The following is a 19,375-nucleotide window of genomic DNA, read 5'->3' as shown; positions in this document are numbered from 1 at the left end:
CTGGAGTATATCAGGTCAGCCAAACGTCTCAATTCCCGCCAGGCTCGCTGGTCACTGTTTTTCTCAAGATTTGATTTCAGGATTACTTACAGACCAGGCTCCCAGAACGTCAAGGCTGACGCCCTCTCCCGCCAATTCGATGATCCAGCCAGCGAAACCAAGCCTGAACCTATTATACCCACTGCACTCATCGTGGCCCCCGTTCAATGGGACATTATCTCCGAAATCACCACTGCACTGAGTCGTCATCCCGCTCCACCAGAATGTCCTGCTGATCGTCTCTTTGTTCCACCAGATCTCCGCCACCGTGTGCTTCAGTGGGTTCACTGCACTCCCAGCGCAGGTCATCCAGGTATTGCCGCAACCATTCAGCTGGTCTCAAACCGCTTTTGGTGGGCTTCTCTTCAGTCTGACGTTATCAAATTTGTTCACCAATGCTCTGTCTGTAATACTGTGAAAACCTCCCATCTCAAGCCCGCAGGATTGCTGCAACCTCTGCCAGTACCACAACGTCCCTGGTCTCACATCGCCGTGGATTTTGTAACGGATCTCCCTCCATCTCAAGGATTCACAACCATTCTCTCCGTGGTGGATCGTTTCTCTAAGTCCTGTCGTTTCATTCCCTTAACCGGCCTGCCCACAGCCTTACAAACTGCAGAGGCTTTATTCAATCAGGTTTTCCGTTTGTTTGGCTTGCCCGAAGACATTGTGACTGACCGCGGTTCTCAATTTACTTCCCGGGTCTGGAGAGAATTATGTGCAAAGCTAAACATCAATGTCAGTTTAACCTCTGGTTACCATCCTCAGGCCAATGGGCAGGTTGAACGCCTTAACCAGGACCTGATTCGTTTCCTGAGAACTTACTGCCACCAGAATCAGCAGGATTGGAGTCGTTTTCTGGGCTGGGCAGAATATGCCCAGAATTCTCTGATAAAGCCTGCCACTGGTTTAACACCCTTTCGATGTGTTCTAGGTTTCCAACCTCCCCTCTTCCCGTGGGCCGGGGAGCCTTCCGACCTCCCCGCGGTAGATGCCTGGCTTCGGCGCAGCGAGGCTACTTGGGATGCTGCGCACGTCCATTTACAGCGCGCCGTTCGCCGTTATCAACATCAGGCGGATCGGAGGAGGCGTGAGGGTCCCAGATACCGACCTGGCCAGTGGGTGTGGCTTTCCGCTCGAGATCTTCGTCTCAAGCTACCATGCAAGAAGCTTTCTCCTCGTTTCATTGGACCATTCAAAATACTCCGTCAGATAACTCCTGTTTCTTTTCGTTTGTCACTCCCTGCTCAGTACAAAATCTCACCCACCTTTCATGTATCCCTTCTCAGACCCGCTGTTGCCCCCAGGAGTGAGAGGAACCGGGAGGAGGTCGCTGCTATTCAGACTCCCCCCATTGAAGTGGACGGCACGGAGGCTTTCCGGGTGCGAGAGATCCTGAGCTCCAGACGTCACGGCGGGGTTCTGCAATATCTCATTGACTGGGAGGGGTACGGTCCCGAGGAGCGCTCCTGGGTCAGGTCTCAGGACATATTGGATCCCACATTAACTGCTGCATTCCACCAGGACCACCCAGACCTACCTGCTCCAAGACCCCGTGGAAGACCCCGTCGTCGACCAGGTCCTCGCTTCCGGAGCCGCTCGCAGGGGGGGGGCTCTGTCACGGAACGCACGACAACGCCTCCTCCTGGTTTCACTAGATCCCTCTCTCCTGCATACTAGGACTTCATTTCCCATCATCCTCCATGCTCGTTATTCCCTAATCAGCCCATTATGATTTGACCAGTCTCACCTGTGCACCCTCAGCTACCCTTTATCTGGACTGTTCTGTTCTCTGTCATTTGTGAAGTATTGTTTTACCCAACCTCTGTCTCAGTTTGTGACCCTTGTTTTCTCTGTGCTTGGATTTGATCTCGTGTGTTTGAACTTGGACTCTGAACTCGTTTTATGAACCTTTGCTGCCTGCCTCTGAACCCTGCCTGTTTGACTTCGATTCTGGATTACCCTTGTCTGCATTTGAGGTCCTGCCTGTTTATTCTCTGTTTATCTTCATCTTAAATAAATATCTGCAAATGGATCCGCACGTCTCTGCCTCTACGTCACAGCTGCATTCACTCACAAAAATAAATGTTTTATATATTTACAGTAGGAAATGTACAAAATATCTTCATGGAACATAATCTTTTACTTAAACGAGATTTGTCATGACAGAACAGCATTTAAAAAAGAAATGTATAGTAACATTAAAGGTGCAGTATGGAGTTTTTAGCGGCATCTAACGGTGATGTTTCAGATTGCAACCAATACGTTTACAAGCGAGTGCTCGTGCACGTGCTTTCTTTTGTTTTTTATTATTATGTGGAGTTTGTGTTGGAGTCTGTGTTGTGCTAGTCGTTTCCTGTTATTAGCAGACTCCATGTCATAAAGTTGCAGTGTCGTCGCTGTTGAGTGCAAAGTCAGTAGACGAGGCGAGAGGCGAGACTCTCGGGAGCGCACATGCAGGTCTCAGTCACGTCACTGGATTTCGTGGCAAATCCGACCCGGAGCATCACATAGAAATAGGAATACTTGCTTTGAGAGGTAATAGCAAAACCCGCCGAGTGGATCATTTTATTGTGAGATTACAACCCCTTCACACATAGGTAATAAAAAATGGATTCATTTTAGTAGAAAAACTCCATACAGCACCTTTAAATGTGACTTTAGTGTCATTTTTTGTCAACTTAAAGCATCCTTACTGAATAAAAGTGTCCATTTCTCACCAAAAATTTTGAACGACAGATTATGTATTTTATGACAGTCTATGTGTGTATTTTTACTACAACACAACACATATTATATAATCAACTAGTTCATTCAACCAAAAAAGTCTCACATGGACACAGTAACCGTTCTCAGTTCATAAAAGAAATACTAATTTAAGATTCAGTCTTTTGCTCATGAACCACTCCAAATTAGTCTTTTTGACAGATTAATTAAAAAAGATTTGACTCAGTCATTTGTTCATGAATCAGACTACACTGGTTTTCTGACACGGACAATTCATTTTTTTTATTATAAATTATACTGGTTCAAATATTGGTTTTCAGTTCCCAAAACACTTTAAATAATCTAAACGGAGCCTTAAAATAGATCAACGGGATTGTGATACTTCCCACAGATTAAATTAAATCCAGGAAAATTCTGGACCTGAACACTGCGAGTTACCGGTGATCAAACAAGGTAATCTGGCCCAGCACATCGAGTGAGCGGAGAGAGAAAGCGGCAATCAATGAAGCTCAGTGGTGTGAAAACAGGGATTTATCTCAACAAACACACACTTCACTTCCTCTACAGCTCTCCCAACATCTGGACTTTTCCGCCATTTTTCCCATTTAATCAAGCTTGAAGGTTGAATGAGTATTTGCTGAATCCGACTTGTTGGGATTAGAGCTGTAATCGTGATAGGAGCGGCCCTGGGATGGGTATGGAAGACACAAATCAGGTAAAGGGCAAATCTTTTTAAGGAAACTCATTGTGTCACATGTCCTTAAACGGTCTCAAATTTTGCTTGGATTTGCCAAGAGACAATCCTGCAATCAAAAGTCAAAGAGCTCTAACATTTTTCATCAAATTCTCCCAAGATTAAATTATCTCAATCATTTCATCATTTGTGTCTAAATGCCTAAAATTATCTCAATATTTGTAGCAAATTAAAAATTTTGTGTTGTGAGTATTTGCAGCGCGCTTTTGTATTTGGTTGCTTGGTGAGTATTTGCAGCATGTGATGAAGATGTTTTCTTAATGTGCTGGTGTTTTATTCAGTCACAGCGTGTTGAGCTCTCTCGGCCACCATACACTTGTGCCTAAATGCCTGCAATTATCTCAATATTTGTCTGATTTGTGTCTAAATACCAAATTGAAAATATTAAGTCTCCTGACTTTGAAAAGCCTGTTCTCACGTAAATGCATCTCTCTAGCATGCATTGTGTTTATCGTGCAATTTATAAGCGAAAATTAGTTTTTACGTGCATATGATACATGTGCATATATTTGATACGCACTTCATTGAGTATAATACACACGCACCCCACACCACTAATTCTACCCAACACCCCACACCACTACTAAACCTACCCTAACCAACCCATGCGTATCCTATGCACATAAAAACGAATTTTCGCGTATAAATTACACGATAAACACACTGCGTGCTATAGAGACGCATTTAGTGTGATCGGATTGCTTTGAAAGAACAAGCAATAACATTTTCCTCTGGAGATATAATGCTATCCATAGGAAGGAAAAGCAGAAATGAAACTAATACCTCAATTGCTTCTCAAAGACAGAAATCGAAGACTTTTGCTTAGAATATGAAGTCAAAGATTACAATATGATATTGCTCATCAAATTCTTCAAAGTTTAAATTATGTGCTAATATCCACATTCATTTGTATCTTTATACTCTTATCCCAATTGTGTTTATTTTTATTTCTTCCGGAATTTTAGGAGAAACATCTCAGATAAAAGTACACTGTAAAAAAAACTTTTTGGTTTAACTTAAAAAAAGCAGTTTGCTGTAATTAAAAATTTGAGTTAATACAATGAAGAAGAATGGTTTAATAAACAGAAACTTAATATAGTATGGTATCTTCACACATTAGTTATCGAAATTGATTTGACTAAAGATAAAAAGTTGTGATAACAAATCATGAAAATATTTTTTTTTACAGTGTACTTCATTGAAACATTGAAAACGCCATACAGTCTCCTGTGCTATCAAAGCAATAAAATATTTTTTTAAGCATGGAGTGTTATTACCGGCTTAAAACAATGAAAGTGAAACATGTCTTCCCATTTTAAGCCTGAAGATCCAGAATATGATTATGGAGTATTAGGTATGGCAGGACAGTTTATCTGCAGCAGGAGATGGAGCTCATCCGTTCTGTCACTGGAATTGCTCAGACACAGTTTGTGGAGTTTATCTTTAAAGCGAGACGGACTGGTGGATGCGGCCTCGGCTCTGACGGGTCAGCAGACTCAAATCCTAAGAGCTTGCGTTCAAAGACCACCCCAGCAGGAAGCGCATCAAAAGGACTCAACCACCGCCCCTATTCCAAAGAGCATGTTTCTTCAGATCAGACACTGACGGACCCTTTGGTCAAAATGAGGCGAATTGGAAAAACATGAAGCTTTTTTATTCTTTTGGTCTGATGTGGGTTCAGTGATGATCAAATAATGTGAGAAATTTTGATCAAACTTTGCTCATACAATTTGTCATTAAACCAACGGAATTGCTCAAATGAATTCCAGTTTCCATTACAGAAATGCATTGAGCCATATAATAATGGCACATAAATAACTATATAATTTATAATCAAATAAGACATTCCAAGCGTATTTCCCCGTTATAAATAACGTTTTTTTTTATTTTTCTTCAAACTTCTGTAATTTTTCAAACATAAAAAAAAGAGGCTTTCAAACATAAAAATAAAAATAAATTAATAAATAAAAATAAATAACTCAAAACAAAAGTAGTCAAAAAAAATGTAAATTAAAAAGTTTGGGATCAGATTTTTAAAAATGTTTTCGAAAGAAGTATCTTATGCCCACCAAGGCTCCATTTATTTGATCAACATTATAGCAAAAACAGTAATACTGTGAAATATTATAAAATATATATTTTTAATGTCATCAAATAATCCTGAAAAAAAAATCTGATGAATAAATTACTAGAAAGGTCAAAAGAACATAAAAAAATAAATATTTTGTAACATTATAAATGTCTTTGCTGACTCATTTGATAAACTTGCTGAACAAATGCATTAATTTCTTTAAAAAAAAAACAAGTTACTTATTTAAACAGTAGTGCATCTAATTTGTCAAAATGAGGTAGAGACTGGGATTGTACCAGAAGCAAAATGTTAGAATTTACTATTATCAGCCAATAAACAGTCCAAATATGTGTGGTATTCCCATAAAACTTTGCAGGCAAACTTTTCAGCACATGTGATAGTGGTCTGACAGCAAGCTGAATGGACGGATAGAAAAAAATCCTGTCTTGTCCCTCCACATGGTATCTGCTGGCCAATCTGTGATCATGTAAATACCAGCTGCCTAGGTTCCCTGAGCCATGGCAATACACACCCACACACTCCACGGCAGTCACATGATGGCAAATTCAAAGCTTTAATGATATTAATCTTTCAAAAACTGTCACTATAGCCAATACAAGATTCCATCTGTAGCCTTTTTCCCAAAAGTTACACTTTCCACAAGATAGCACAAGGCCGTGCAAGACTGCTGGGTTTATCAGGATAGCAAGAGATCGTACTGACCTACATACAGTACAAGCACACACACACTCTCTCACACTCAGGCACATGGCTCCACTACTGCAAATACTCCACGCATTAAAAAAACACACACCTAGAGCCATGTGGTTTCATGCATGAGCTACAGCATGTTGTCAGGGAAAAACAGAGAGGCCCGGAGCAAACGGGAAAAGCAGCCAGATTGTTTTCAGCATAACAATATGCTTCCTCCATGTAAGGAAACTGTAACAGCCTCAGTTTAACAAGATATTGTGTCAGGATGCAATACAATGGTAGAAATATGACAGACAGGTAGACTTATTTTGACATTACATGATGGTGCAAACTTTGGGAAATCTTAGGGAAATCTACTGTAACCTTAATATCAAAGTTTCCACAGCAATATTACTTTATATTATCATGCATGTAATGTGAAAATACAGGGCGCAATCATGTCAAAAACAAGTCAAGACCAGTAAAAATTAGACAATAAAATAAACAGCGCATACAAAACTTTGGGTTCAGTAAGATGCCTTTTTTAAAATAAGTACTTTTATTCAGCAAGGATGCAATAAATTGATCAAAAATGACAATAAACAAATTAAACTGTAAACAATAAACTGTTTTAATTGTATTTTTGGTCAAATAAATGTAGCCTTGGTGAGCATAAGAAACTTTTTTCAAAAATCTTGCCAACCACCAACTTTTGAAAGTTATTTGCAAAGCAAAATAATATAAAATTCAGAATTGATGTTTTAAAGTATGACTCGTGTTTCAAAATGTGAATTTATTTGAAATATTTTTAATCATATATTTTGGTTTACCTCCATCAATTTCTAAATAAAAAGGGAAAATTATCAAATTTGATTGAAATTTGATTTGAATGATCAAATTTGACCTTTCATTTTCATTAGTTCATGTATTATGGAAATCAAACCCATGAACTTGTTGCTATAGCACCACATTCTCTGCTGTGGAATGATTTGTATATCACTATAAAGTGCTATAGAAATAAAACAACTCTGTTGTGAAATGATACCGTGATATAAAATGACTCACACAAGATTTTAGTCATGCCGCCCACCCCTAAAAACTACGTGCTTCCTCCACATAAGGAAACACGCTGAAGCTGGTGTGAGGATACACTGTGGAAACACACTCAAAGCAAGCAGAAGCAGGGAACCAGAAAAAAGAAGCTCAAAACGATGCTATGGTTAATATAAGAGCGTCGTCACGGCGCGGTTGCTATGGCTGCAGTTGTCAGCATGGCACAGGGGGCTCGTGTTATGACTGACAGCTGTGACAGCGATGTAATCCAATCCCCTCGCAGTGTTCATCGGAGCCCCACTGCACAGAGATCTCCACGTGAACTGAGTGGGAGAGGAGCGCGTGGGCAACACAGTGGAACGACGCCAGTTGCATGGAATATTACTCTGACACACTCGAGTCCTGTGTCATCTTCAAGGCGATTAGACAGAGAGGGAATAATCCGGTGGGAAGGTGTGACGGGGAAAAGTATCGAGCTCACCAATATAGGATGAAAAAAATAATTTTAAAAACGTTAAAATCGAGAAGAATACGATACATTTTGAGAATTTTATGCTTGAAGTTAAACCCTGTTTGCTTCTTGTTACAAGTTTCTGGTCATATTGTGACTTAAAGGCATAGTTCACCAAAAAAAGAAAATTCTGTCAGAAATATATCTTACCCCTGACCTTTCACCTGTCCAAAATACCTGAGAGCTCAAGCTATATGCAAAATTCCCCAATAAAACAAGTTATTGTATGACTTCAGTAGCCATTTTATTGTATTTTTTGTAAAAAATGTCACACATCTTGTGAAACAACATTTTGTTCCACTGTATATAAACTTTAATCGAATTGAGTCAGGGTTTCCAAAACTGGGGGTTGTGAGTTGGTAAAAAAAAAAAAAAAAAAATAATCAAAATGTCCAAAAAAAAAAAAAAAAAAAAAAGTACACAAAAAAGGATTCTTTCTTTTTTTGCATGTCATGTGACCATTAACTGATATATAAAAATAAAAGGAAATATATTTGACATAAGTAAATATGTTTATGTCAAAGGGGATCGGCTCACAAAAAGTTTGGGAACCCCTGACATTGAATACTGCACACAACTTTAAAGGTTATTTTGTTTAGTCCTTGTTGAAGCGTTACTTACTGAATGGTTATGAACTGTCACTGTCTGAAAAAGAACTGCATGAAAATACTCCTTTTATGTTCCAAGGGGAAAAAAAATAACAGCATATGGGTTTGGAATGACATGATGAGTGAGTAAAAAATGACAGAATTTTCATTCTTGGAAGCATGAATATGAAGCATATGCTCACCCATATGGGTCACATAGATAATATCCCACAACCCACTGCACTCGAAAATATCAATAGCTCATCAGCACAAAGTCACGGTGCTCGTGGAACTGTAAGCAGGGAGGGCAGGTATCGAGTAATGAAGTTGAGTAATTAGAGAAGATGAAAGACATTATTATTGGCATCGTGTCAGTAAATGAAGTGAACTGTAAAGGGAGGTGCGACAGAGATGAAGCGCATTCCCGCTGAGCCTTTATGAGAGATCTGAAGGCGTCAGTGCCTGGGTGTAAATGTGGAGGTGCTGCCACAGCGAGAACTGGCACTACAAACGACACCCACATCAGAGAGGAGAGAAGAGACTGTAAAGCTGTACACAATTGTGTCCATATAAAAAAATCACAAACGATGAAATCTGTTTAAAATTCATAAACAGCCAATAGATTAAATGGAGATGTTTGTTTAAAGGGATAGTTCACCCCGAAATTAAAATTCTGTCATAATTTACGCACCCTCAATACAAAAGGAGATATTTTTCATGAAATCTGAGCATTTCTGTCCCTCCATTGACAGCTACGCAACTACCACTTCAAAGAGTTCATAAAGAGATTGTAAAACTAATTCATTTGAATTGAGCGGTTTAGTCCAAATTTTCTGAAGAGACTCGATCGCTTAATATGATGAACAGATTGAATTTAGGCTTTTATTCACATAAAAAAAAAAAAGAAGTATGAATGAATGGGTGGTTTAATATTGTACACCAAAAACTATAAAAGCAGAGGGGTAAAGGAGAGGGCCTGACCAGCTGCCTGTGCTTACACATCCAAGAGCCTGTCAAACATGATTATCTGTGGTGAGAGTCAAACTTACACATTCAGGTTCAGGGGGAAAGTTCTGCTGAGTGTGTGAACTGAAGCAATCTGGGCACAATGCTGGGAGCAGGTTATATGAAATCACATCAAACCAGTACAAGAAGCTCCTGCAACATTATAACCCGATATTTAAAACCCTACCTAACCCTAACCATTAGCTAACCCAGAGGACAATGACAGGTTGATAAGAAAAGCAAAGACATAGCATTCAAATTACAATTTCTTTTAATGTTTTGATTCACAGTACTCATAAAATAGTAGTCAATAAGTACCCGGATGACCTACTTATTCAGGCGAGATGCTGAAGTGTGCATGAGATGGACACTTTACTATCCCATGAGGCCACGGGAGAGGATTTATGAATGGCAGTGAAGCGACGCGACTGATGCTGGCAGTGACAACATGGCGAATGTATCCGGATTACATCATACTACAAAGAACATATTTTTTTTATGCTCACAAAGCAAATACTTATTCAAAATAAGTTCGAATATCTAGTCAACAATAAGTACAACTATATTTTTACATTTTCTTAAGAAAATGTAAGGGATTTCTGCCTGTGCAAACATAACAACAATGACAGGTTGTTTCTATGCAATTTGAAGTGTCATTAATGCCTTTAACACGTTTGAAGTTTAATACTGTTTATAGTTAAAGTTATAACTACAGATGCAATATATAGTTAGGGCTATAATATTATAGTGAGCAATATTAGGGATAGTGGTGCTTGCCTTAGCAAAGAGTACATAAGTAACTACATAGTTAAAATATTTTTAAATAATTCTTCATTGTACGCTCATTGTATTTTATGAGTATCCAACACCAGAGAAACCAAACTTCAGGAAAACTCACAGCATTGCTTCCTTTGCCCAATAATCCACAGGAACAATGACTATCGGCCAACTAAATGTCACTGCACTCACAAACAGAGTCCATTTCATTGAATTCTCTGAAAAGCGGAGTGTTGCTTCACAGAGATGAAAGAAGACCTCTTGAATGTGCATTGTTGAGGTGCTCTAGGTGAACACCGCCGGTCTCTTTCATTCTGCTCTGGAGAGTTCAGAAAGACATCCACAGCAGGGATGTGAAGTTGGCTGACCTCTTTCAATTGGTATTGTCAGAGAGTATTAAGTATTTTCATCCTCTTGCTGAAGAGGCGTCTGAAAAGATTTGAGGTCATTCTGTTCGGGCTTAAATATACAAAGTACAGTATATAATATGTATGTAAATAAACATGCTGTTAAAAAAGTGAGCTGCCATGTAATACAATATAGCTGACATCAGCATTTGAAATGCTCTACATAGGCATTCAAAAAGCGGTCATCATGTAAAGCAACAGAATTGACTCACAATTTGTTTCAATAAAGGTTGGTGTTATAAAGTTGCTGCATTGATATGCAAACCTGGCATTGCATATTGCGAATATTGTTGGGTCTTTGATGAATGTTTAATGAATCTCTGATTGGCCCGACGGTTCAGTCTGTTGTGATTGGTCTACTCTGCTCTGATTGGTCAGATGGCTCAGTCTGTTGTGACTTGTGATTGATCTACTCTGCTCTGATTGGTCAGATGGCCCAGTCTGTTGTGATTGATCTACTCTGTTCTTATTGGTCAGATGGCCCAGTCTGTTGTGATTGGTCTACTCTGCTCTGATTGGTCAGATGGACCAGTCTGTTGTGATTGGTCAGATGGCTCAGTCTGTTGTGATTGGTCTACTCTGCTCTGATTGGTCAGATGGACCAGTCTGTTGTGATTGGTCTACTCTTCTTTGATTGGTCAGATGGCTCAGTCTGTTGTGTTTGGTCTACTCTGCTCTGATTGGACAAATGGCCCAGTCTGTTGTGATTGGTCAGATGGCTCAGTCTGTTGTGATTGGTCTACTCTGCTCTGATTGGTCAGATGGCTCAGTCTGTTGTGATTGGTCAGATGGCCTAGTCTGTTGTGGTTGGTCTACTCTGCTCTGATTGGTCAGATGGCCCAGTCTGTTGTGATTGGTCAGATGGCTCAGTCTGTTGTGATTGGTCTACTCTGCTCTGATTGGACAAATGGCCCAGTCTGTTGTGATTGGTCAGATGGCTCAGTCTGTTGTGATTGGTCTACTCTTCTTTGATGGGTCAGATGGCTCAGTCTGTTGTGTTTGGTCTACTCTGCTCTGATTGGTCAGATGGCCCAGTCTGTTGTGATTGGTTTACTCTTTTCTGACTGGTCAGATGGCCCAGTCGGTTGTGATTGGTCTACTCTTTTCTGATTGGTCAGATGGCCCAGTCTGTTGTGATTGGTCTACTCTTTTCTGATTGGTCAGATGGCCCAGTCTGTTGTGAATGGTCTACTCTTTTCTGATTGGTCAGATGGCCCAGTCTGTTGTGATTGGTCAACTGCTTACAGCCCGTTTCAAAACGAAACTCCAATACCATATCTGAACTTCAGCTCCGTAGTCTTCCTCACCACTTGATACACTGTGATAAAAACAGTAACGATGGTGTCTGTCTTAAAGTGCACATGATATCAAAATTGACCATATTTACTTTGTTTGCCTAAATTAATCGTGTTTTGTGGTGAACAATTCATCCATACAAAATCTGAAAATGTCCCTCCCCTCTGCATTGGAGGACCTTCCCTGATGACGTAGGTTTGACGGTTTTGGTGTCTGCTTAACATCCGTAACCACGCCCCTCCAACTGACAGTAGACAGGCTGAATGAAACACCTAATTTTCTAGATCCAATCAGGTGCTAGTTGGGGAAAAAAGCCACGCCCACTATTTTTCCTCATAAAGTCGGTTGCAACTGCCGGTTCACGCGGACTTTAACGTATCAATTCAAGCCCGAGTACTCATCCTTTGGAAGTGCGTGCAAAGCGGATTTGCCTTTGCAATGCAAAAAACAGCGTCTTATCAACATGTCGACAACACAAACCAAACTCCAGGCCTCAGCTACAACTACAGTGTTTGACAGCAGGTCAAAGTAAGACTGGAATTACTGTTGACCCATTTCAGGCAGTTCAGAATTGGCTTTTTGTTTTGGGAGGCAATAACTCAATTTATCGTGCACTTTGATATTTGAAACTTTGCAGAGCTTTTACATTCTCAAACAGCTACACACTACATGAAAGTTATTATCCGAAAAAGCAAAATAGGGGCACTTTAAAATGCAGCCTGTAGCTTACTAGATATTTGAAACACAGACGTAGCACAATCACATCTACTCTATAAAGCTTTATGCAGAATAAATCTCAGATTTAGTCTTTCTTTCTTACGATTCTTCTCAAACCATTTTTTCCAAAAGAATCCTTATGCCTTATGCTTTTAGCCAATGCTTTGTAAGTAATATTCATGTGGTCTGGCACTAAGACATTGTGGAACATGGTGTAAAGGACTAATCCTCTTATGCCACACTAAATAAACTTTATGGATCTAGAATAATCTTTAATCCACACAACACAGCCATATTAGAGATGCCTTGGTCTTAGCGTAAGCCCTGCCATTTAGATTAAACAAACACCATTTTCCCAGCAGGACTGAGACCACACACGCAAGTCCATAAAGGGCGACCTATTTCATAAAAAGCAGATTTTTAAAAAAATAAACTATTATGGCAAGGTGTAGTTCTTCCTTTGCAGAAATAGAGGGATTAAAAAGCAATATTCCTAGAAAGACTGGATCTCACACAAGTCTGTTCTCGCTCTATCAGGGTCGATGTGTGGGATTTACAAATGGCGTTTTTTAATACTGGAATTTAGGCTGAATGATATATAAAATATTCACGATAGGTTAAAACATTTTTTTAACAAGTAATATAAAATAAAGTAATATTTTAACATGCTCTTTATTTAGCATTAAGTTTCCTAAAGATCATGACACTTATAACGTGCTATATTCAAAACTCAGAGGAAGTCACCATCTGCCATTTTACAACTGTCTAATATGAGGGCTAATATTGCTTGCTTATTTCTAATATTTGCTTAAAAAAGAAAGAAATATAATACATTTTTTAATGAAAATAATTAAACCCTAAAAACAACATGAAAATAAATAGTGTTGATTTAGTAGAAATACTGTCAATTTTTTTTTTTTTTTACCACATTCTACTTTTTGCAATAATAAATATTTAGAATTGTCAACAATGGTGTTTTAATTTAAATGATAGTGCTTTTGACTGCGAGAAATGCCCCTTTTAACTCAAATTGTATGTATTTGCTATACAATTTATTATGAATCATATCTTTAAAAGGATTTAAAAAAATATATTTTTTTTAGCTATATCACCAAGTACTTAGAACAAAATATATTATGGAGAGTTGAATATCTCCAAATAATACCCTAAAATCAGCCTCAATGTCTCCATTTAACCATGTGTACAGTGGCTATTCTGAATGTACAGAACACGTCATCACAAAGAGCTTACAGTTTTGTGAGACTTCCACAAATATTACAGAATCTTACTTATTATTCCCTATGGGAAATTATGAGCAATTGGTGAAGAAAGTAAAATGTGACAGCGAGTGGAAATGATAAACAATGAAAACGCTTTAGTTTTATTCCCACTGTACATCAGCAGCACTTAAAAACATGCATCCAGGGTCACATTTCATCCCAAAGGAATATGTTCTATAATTCAGAGGTTTAAGTGTGCAGAGAATAGGATGCGCTCCATTTAGTGAATATGAGCACGATTAAACTGCTTCTGGGGAGTTCAAACTCTTAATGCGCAGTGCAATTAGGACTGCAGATTTCTTAAATTAGAGACAAAATATAGGCGCTTCAAAATAAGCAGCAATAAAAAATCAATCACACAAGGGAAATGTATTTTCCAAACTGTTCAAATGCCATTACACATTCTCCGAGAGAATAAAATATTCAGAGAAAACCAACGTGTCCTAAATTTGAAGCCCTTTACCAGGGGTCTGGGGTATTTTTTAACCAATTAAAGTAGGAGAGTTTGCTTGCCTGTAGTAGGTCCATATGAAAATCAGGGTCACTCGGGGTGACATTAAAATGCATTTCCTGAAATGAGTTCGAAATTTCACCCAGCACATTTCCTTATCTGCCTCTCAGAATGAAGGTGACAATTAAGTCACCTACATTTCTTTCCCATTTAATACACACTCCACTTTCAATAACGCCTCTTATTTTGAGACGAGGAATCTTCAAACCGCTGCAAAATCTCCTAAAACAGTTATTTGGAAAATAAGTGGACTTTGATCTCATGCTCTTTAAACTACAATGCATTTGGCATCAAACTAAGTCTATGTGGACATACCTGACTTAGAGCATGTACAGTGTGTGTGTGTGTGTGTGTGTGTGTGTGTCTTGCTAAACCTTACATTATGGGGACAAAGTGTCCACACAAAAATGGCAATATCTGAAATATTTGTGGGCACATTTTTGGTCCCCATGAGGAAACTGGCTTATAAATTATACTACGTTTTTGCAATGTTTTTTTGAAAATGTAAAAATGCAGAAAGATATCGGTGATGAGTAGGTTTTGGGGTAGGGTTAGTGTAAGAGCATAGAATGTACAGTTTGTACTGTATAAAAATCATTATGTTTATGGAAAGTCACAATAAAACATGAAAACACAATGTGTGCGTGTGTGTGTGTGTGTGTGTATGCGTGCGTGCGTGTGTGTGTGTGTGTGTGGCAGAGTAAAGATCTTAACAGAATGCAACCCGCATGCTCCTGCTTCATTAACAAGCCTTTTTATAGAGTCAACATTGTGTGAAGTGTGAGAAGCTCTGACAGCACAACTTTGTTCTCGAGGGATTGTGTGATCAGGAGACAAGAGAAGAATCCAGCGTAATCTGGGTAATCTCTGCTCTAAGAGTGGATAAACCCTGCTGAGGCATGAGCCACACAAGAGTTCAACTATTAACCATATTGGTTGTGACTTGTGAGTATAGCCAATATGTTAGCCTACACCATGTCAGAACTAACCAATACAAGCAAAAAAAAGATTTAATATTAAACATTAATTATGTTCTAGTTGGCTTTATTTGGAGAAACTTGACGCATCGTAACTACTGGTAGTTAGGAAACAGTTACATCTTGAACGCAATACAAAATTTTCACAAATAATTACAACAAATCAGCAAGAAACATTTAATTAAATGTTAAATTTTGAAGTACTATGAAATGGTATTTTCTTGTAAAACGTACTCCAATAATCTTCATTGACAACTGACAACTAAAATAATTAATTTACAGTGTTCTCAATTAAATCCAAAAGTCCCACAAGCTTCGAGGTAAAAACATGAATTGGTGCTTTAAAAATCCAGAAACAAATACGCTGATATGAAGAACCTGAAAGATAAGGTCAACAACTTAATCTCTAAAGATCATGAAAAACAACTCAAGAACCTTGTCCTGCTGAAAAGCAGATATTTGTTTTGATGTCCATCACCAGATCACCAGAACAGACTAGTGAATCCACTAGACCAGAACCAAACCCAAATAAACCTGCTTGGACAGAAGTCTTTTCAGCTTGATAAGAAAAAGTGTTACCTGGAAAATTAAAACACCAGCATATAAAACCTCCTTTATGTAAGAGCGTAGCGTATCAATCATTTAATAATAACTTGGCTTAGGTGTTTCTTCTGACTCATAGAACATGGGTATTATGCTCATGGATTCATTATGAAACCAGAAGAACATTGCTGTTTTTAAGCAGAATCCACTGTATGTGGTCTAAGTTTGGCCACCTAATGCGTGTCCTAATGTGCACTTTGGATGAGAACATGAGCTGTGAGCAATGCCTTCAGCAAGTAAAGGGAAGTGCTGCTTTTCTAACAGAAAGATTACACACACTCTAAAGATCTTCTTCAGCAGTATCAAGGTAAAGGCATACCTTTAAAGGGATAGTTCACCCAAAAACGAAAATACTCTCATTTTTACACTCAGGCTGATTCAAACTGTATAGCCTACTTTTATATTTTAAGTTTTTCTCGATACAAGTTAATGGGCAATGTTGTTTGGTTCCCAACAATCTTTAAAATATCTTCTTTTGTGTTCCGAAGAAGAAAGTAAATGCATACAGTTTTGGAATTACAGATTTTCATGTTTGGTGGGAGTAAACTTATATATATGGGTATAGTAAACAATATGCTTAGGTACACTCTAAAAAAATGCTGGTTTATTTTAACCCAATTTTGGGTCAAATATGGACAAACCCAGCCATTGGGTTTTTTTTGCATTTTTGATCCAGCATTTGGGTTTGTCCATATTTGACCCAAAAATTGGGTTAAAACAACAGCATTTTTTAGAATGTATATGGAACAAAGAAAAGAAAAGCTGATGATATGAAAAAGTCTAGTATGGTATAAAAGATAGTTCAGACTCTGAATTCTGATTAGATGAGCCGCTTTGATGTCAACTTCTATGCTAGCAAAGTTTTATAAAAACAATAAGCCAGTTCTCCACTTTACTTCGTGCCTAAAATCTCTCCTTGCTTTTGGAAAAAATCAAAGTAATCGACGGCCTCTCATGACTTACTGCTTTAGTAACTATCCTGAACCCTGAAAAAAAATCCCTCTACAAATCGAATGATGCATTATTCCTCTTAATTTCTGATGCTACTCACTATTTAACCAAGAATAGCCTACAAGTCAAGGTTGCCGTAACCCAAACAATTTAGGGTTCCTTCCTGAGGAATATTAGCCTGTTCTGAGACACACGAGAGCCGCAGCTGAGATCTGGAGCGGTGGGGGTCAGCGCAATACTGCATATCGATAACATAAGAAAAGACTTCTTCTAATTGGAGGCTGAGGCGTGTGGAGATAAGGACAAAATTGCTCCGGTCTTCTCCAGGGATATTTGAACATCAAACCCGCGTTCAAACAGCAAACAGGGAGGGAAACGTACAGACACCAGCGTGCCATTTAATCCAGCCTGCTTATTAGAAATAAAAGCACCAAGTATGCCAGCGGTATCGATTGCAGCAAGAAAAACACAGCCATTAAGAATCACTTAAAGAAAAGCGTGTAGGTTTTAACCATCATTTCGAGGCACGCTGATGCTGTACTCCCTTCTAGACGAGCACTTGTGTTTCCAGGCCTGTTATATGAACATCTCCATCATGGGGGATATCAGCCCTAGACAGCAGATTTATTGCTCTTCTGTGAAGCCAATAAACAGCAGAGATGTGAGCCAATTCCCCACAGGTTGAAGCCCGAGCTCTTCTACGGTCAGATTCATTATGCATACAGTACATCATACGTCAAAACTAAATTTCCCTCCCCTTGAGCGCTCTAGAAAGCGCAATAACATTATCACACCCGAGCGCTATCACCGTCAAACGGCACAGATATGCTACTATCGTGCATCTGCCCATCCAAGATTCTCTCGACATTTCCACCAGATGTTTTTCAATGAAATGAGCCAATGATCTGTAATTACTGTGACCTACAGGAGAGAGATATGTAGGTTAAGTACGCCTGCCGCTCCGCTTCTCTGCATGCATGTACTAGGGATGTTTTCACAGTATAAATCCCAACAGCTCATTTAATCTCCTTACGTGGTTACATCCTCTTTAAAAATTCACTAACATAGTGACAACTGCACATTGACTCGGGACGTCGCTCTGGCCAATAGGAAAAGCCAAACTGCCCATTTAGACTTTTGCTGATCACAAACCAGGTTGCAAATGAAGATTGGATTTGAATGCTTTGTACAAACTGTAATGAAAGTGTTTTAACTTTTAATCAGATCACTGATTCTCATTACAAAATGAATGTATATGTTGTGCTGAAATTAATGCATATATTTTTTGTTGAAATAAAACTGTCCCAATAGAATGATTTTTATTATGTATTATGAAAATTTGATTTGATTTTTTTTGTTTTGTTTGCATGACAGTAATGATATTACAGTACTGAGAATTAGGGGGTAAGATGGGTCACAATGTAAAAATATTATGGAAATATTTAAATTATTAATTATAATTTATTTCCTTTATGTGAAACAAAAACAATTATTAAATATAATTTAAAACAAAAATGTATATATAATATTTAATATATTTATAATTACTCATATAACATTATATTTTAGACATTTTTTACTATAGCTGCCTTTGTGAACAGAAGAGGTGACCGCGAAACACGGCCAAATTCACAATCAAAAGTCAAATAACTTCCATTACTTTGTACCTCGGAGCTGCTTCCATTATATTGTCAGATTTCATTATAATAATGATATGGCTGTTATCTAGCACAAGAAATCGAACAATCAGCCTGGGAAAATGGAGACAGCCTACTGTGCGGAAACGGGGACACATTCTCTACAGTGCAGACTTTGAGAATCAGAAATTAGGATGATGAGAAATAATTCAAACACTCTTCGCAGAGCCGTTTTTGAAGTGAGAGTGAAGACCTCTACTTGTCCTCATTCATCACACCAGATAATAAAAACTAATTACAATGCAACTTTGTACAGACAGAGGACATCTGGAACCTTCATATCCCACTGACATCCATCAAGGTACTTATGGAAATAGCCGTATACCTGTCTCCCAGAAGTACAGCGACTTCCCGTCTCCTGTCGTTTGGGAGCAAACGCTCCAGATTCCACAGAGCAGTAAAAATAACCTCCATAAACACAGGAACGCTGTCCTTGCACCCCTAACCCCAAGTCCCATGGCTCCCCCTGAGTCGGGTAAAATCCACTCGGTCGGGAGGAAAAGAAACCCCAGTGAGAGCAGAGAAAGAACTTCAGTCGCACAGACTGAAAGAGTTTGCGTGCCTCTTCAGTTAGCGTTCCCCGAAGGAAAGGTGCATGTGGCGGTTCTTCTCGTCTTCTGCTCCTTTGGTTGGCTGGAGGGGAAAGGAGAACGCTTTGGCTGAACAATAGAGAACGGCAGCCACAGTTACCGGCACTGCTGCTGTCCTCTGCCTACTGC

The 19,375-nt window shown here is 38.8% G+C and overlaps 1 protein-coding gene across 1 annotated transcript in view; it reads right to left on the bottom strand.

Annotated features, from left to right (window-relative positions):
* The window catches only part of thsd7ab (thrombospondin, type I, domain containing 7Ab), a 120,595-nt gene extending 101,220 nt beyond the window's left edge, over positions 1–19,375 (bottom strand). The window contains exon 1 of the mRNA XM_079625461.1: positions 18,982–19,375. Within this exon, the coding sequence (XP_079481587.1) occupies positions 18,982–19,114 (133 nt within the window). The 5' untranslated portion in view covers positions 19,115–19,375. The remainder of the gene's footprint in view (positions 1–18,981) is intronic.

Source organism: Phoxinus phoxinus (assembly GCF_949152265.1).
Source record: "Phoxinus phoxinus genome assembly, chromosome: 10".
Taxonomy (NCBI): domain Eukaryota; kingdom Metazoa; phylum Chordata; class Actinopteri; order Cypriniformes; family Leuciscidae; genus Phoxinus; species Phoxinus phoxinus.
This window is presented reverse-complemented; position numbering and strand designations above follow the sequence as displayed.